Below are 1,826 nucleotides of genomic sequence, written 5' to 3'. Positions count from 1 at the left end.
TTTGTGGGGAAAGGATTAGGTTAAAGCATTTTTTAGAAAATAAGACAGTGGGAAAAATAAATCTTTCTAAGAAAGAAGAGACATAGACAGGAAAGTACTGTGATTTAAGAGATACAAGTGCCCACAATAGCCTTGTCTCACATGGGTCAGAAGGGCTAGCTTCCAACAACTTGACTGTTCACTAGAAACCAGGTCCAAGTTGAGCAGATTCCACTTATGGGTTTTTCAAGAGGATGCGTCCTATGATCTCTTCCTCATAAGCTTCCTCAGGCCCTGTTTCAGGTCTTTGTTTCTCAGGCTGTAGATAAAAGGATTGAGCATGGATGACAAAACTGTGTAGACAATTGTTGCCATGTGGTCCTTGACAGTGTAGGTGGATGGGGGCTGTAAATAGACATAGAAGATGCTGCCATAAAAGAGTGTTACCACAGTGAGGTGAGAACCACAGGTGGAAAAGGCTTTGCGTTTCCCAGAAGTAGAGGGAATCTTGAGAACTGTAATGAGGATTCGTATATAAGAGAAAGCAATGCATAGAAGAGGAGTCACCAAAACAATAGGCCCTTCTGTTATCAGCACAATTTCATTGACAAATATGGAGGAGCAGGACAATTTCAGAACAGGGCTGAGGTCACAGAGAAAGTGGTGGATAACATTGGAGTCACAGAAGGTGAGACGATTCAGCAGAATTGTGTGCAGGAGTGAGTGGAGGTGAGGAAATGAGCAGGAGAAGGCCGCCAGGAGGACACAACGGTGGTGGCTCATGGTGGTGCCATAGTGGAAGGGGTCACAGATGGCCACATAGCGGTCAAAGGCCATGACTGCCAGAAGGCAGCTGTCACTGTTGCCAAAGGCATAGAGGAAATACATCTGTGTCAGACACCCCACATAGGAGATGGTCTTCTTTTCTGACAGGAAGTTTACCAGCATCTTGGGGACAACACTTGTTGTAAAGCAAATATCAGTGAGAGACAGAAAACTCAAGAAGAAATACATAGGTGTCTGAAGGTGGGGGTTGAAGCGAATGGCCAGGATGATGAGCAGGTTTCCTGTTATGGTGATGAGGTACACAATGAGGAAGAGAACAAAGAGTGGCTTTTGGTCCTCAGGCCGGGAAGAGAGTCCCAGGAGGATGAACTCAGAGACACTGCTGGTTTGGTTGATTCTTTCCATTGACTTGGGCTCAGTTATCAACAAGAAGTTTTGTTATTCAGCATGCTCTGATTTCATAACACCAATCGTGAGAACCTAGCAAGTCTTTGTTTCTTCTGTTTGGTCACAATTAGCTACTGTGCTAGTTGTGGGAAGGCTTGTTAATCTCATGGTCCTTGATGGGGTCCTCCCTTCACAACTCTATAGGCATTATATTGAAATCTGGAGGGACAGAGGGAGAGTTTTCCTTTAGAAACCTTCAGAGGTAGACCTCTCTAATTCAGACTCAGTAGTTCCTGTTCTGTGAAAAGCACAATTCACCTGCTGGGGACATAGCAATAGAGCAGACAGATTTCTGCTTATGTAGAGCTTATGTTCAGCTGGGGAGGTGGATCATTATACTACAAAATATGTAGTATAGTATCAGTTAGGAGTGCAAAATAAAACCATATTAGAAGATGGAGATTGATGGGGAGTCAGGCTAGGGGTATAGGTTTCAGGACACTCTTTCCCTGTCAAAGCAAACTCAGTTGTGCCACACTGAAGTTTACCTTTGCATTGTCTTTTTTTTTTTATTATTGTACTTTAGGTTCTGGGGTACATGTGCAGATCATGCAGAATTATCACATAGGTACACACATGGCAAAGTGGTTTGCTGCCTTCATCCCCCCATAACC

At 43.9% G+C, this 1,826-nt stretch overlaps 1 protein-coding gene across 1 annotated transcript; it reads right to left on the bottom strand.

Annotated features, from left to right (window-relative positions):
- Window positions 1-49: 49 nt before the first annotated feature.
- Window positions 50-1,358, bottom strand: LOC108317745 (olfactory receptor 1L8). The gene has a single exon (XM_017548401.2). It carries the CDS (start codon window positions 1,168-1,170, stop codon window positions 241-243), a length of 930 nt encoding a protein of 309 aa, XP_017403890.1. The 5' UTR covers window positions 1,171-1,358; the 3' UTR covers window positions 50-240.
- Between the last annotated feature and the right edge of the window lie 468 nt (window positions 1,359-1,826).

Source organism: Cebus imitator, unplaced genomic scaffold, assembly GCF_001604975.1.
Source record: "Cebus imitator isolate Cc_AM_T3 unplaced genomic scaffold, Cebus_imitator-1.0 Scaffold206, whole genome shotgun sequence".
NCBI classification, from domain to species: domain Eukaryota; kingdom Metazoa; phylum Chordata; class Mammalia; order Primates; family Cebidae; genus Cebus; species Cebus imitator.
The sequence above is the reverse complement of the archived record's forward strand: the minus strand, read 5'-3'. Positions and strand labels throughout refer to the sequence as shown.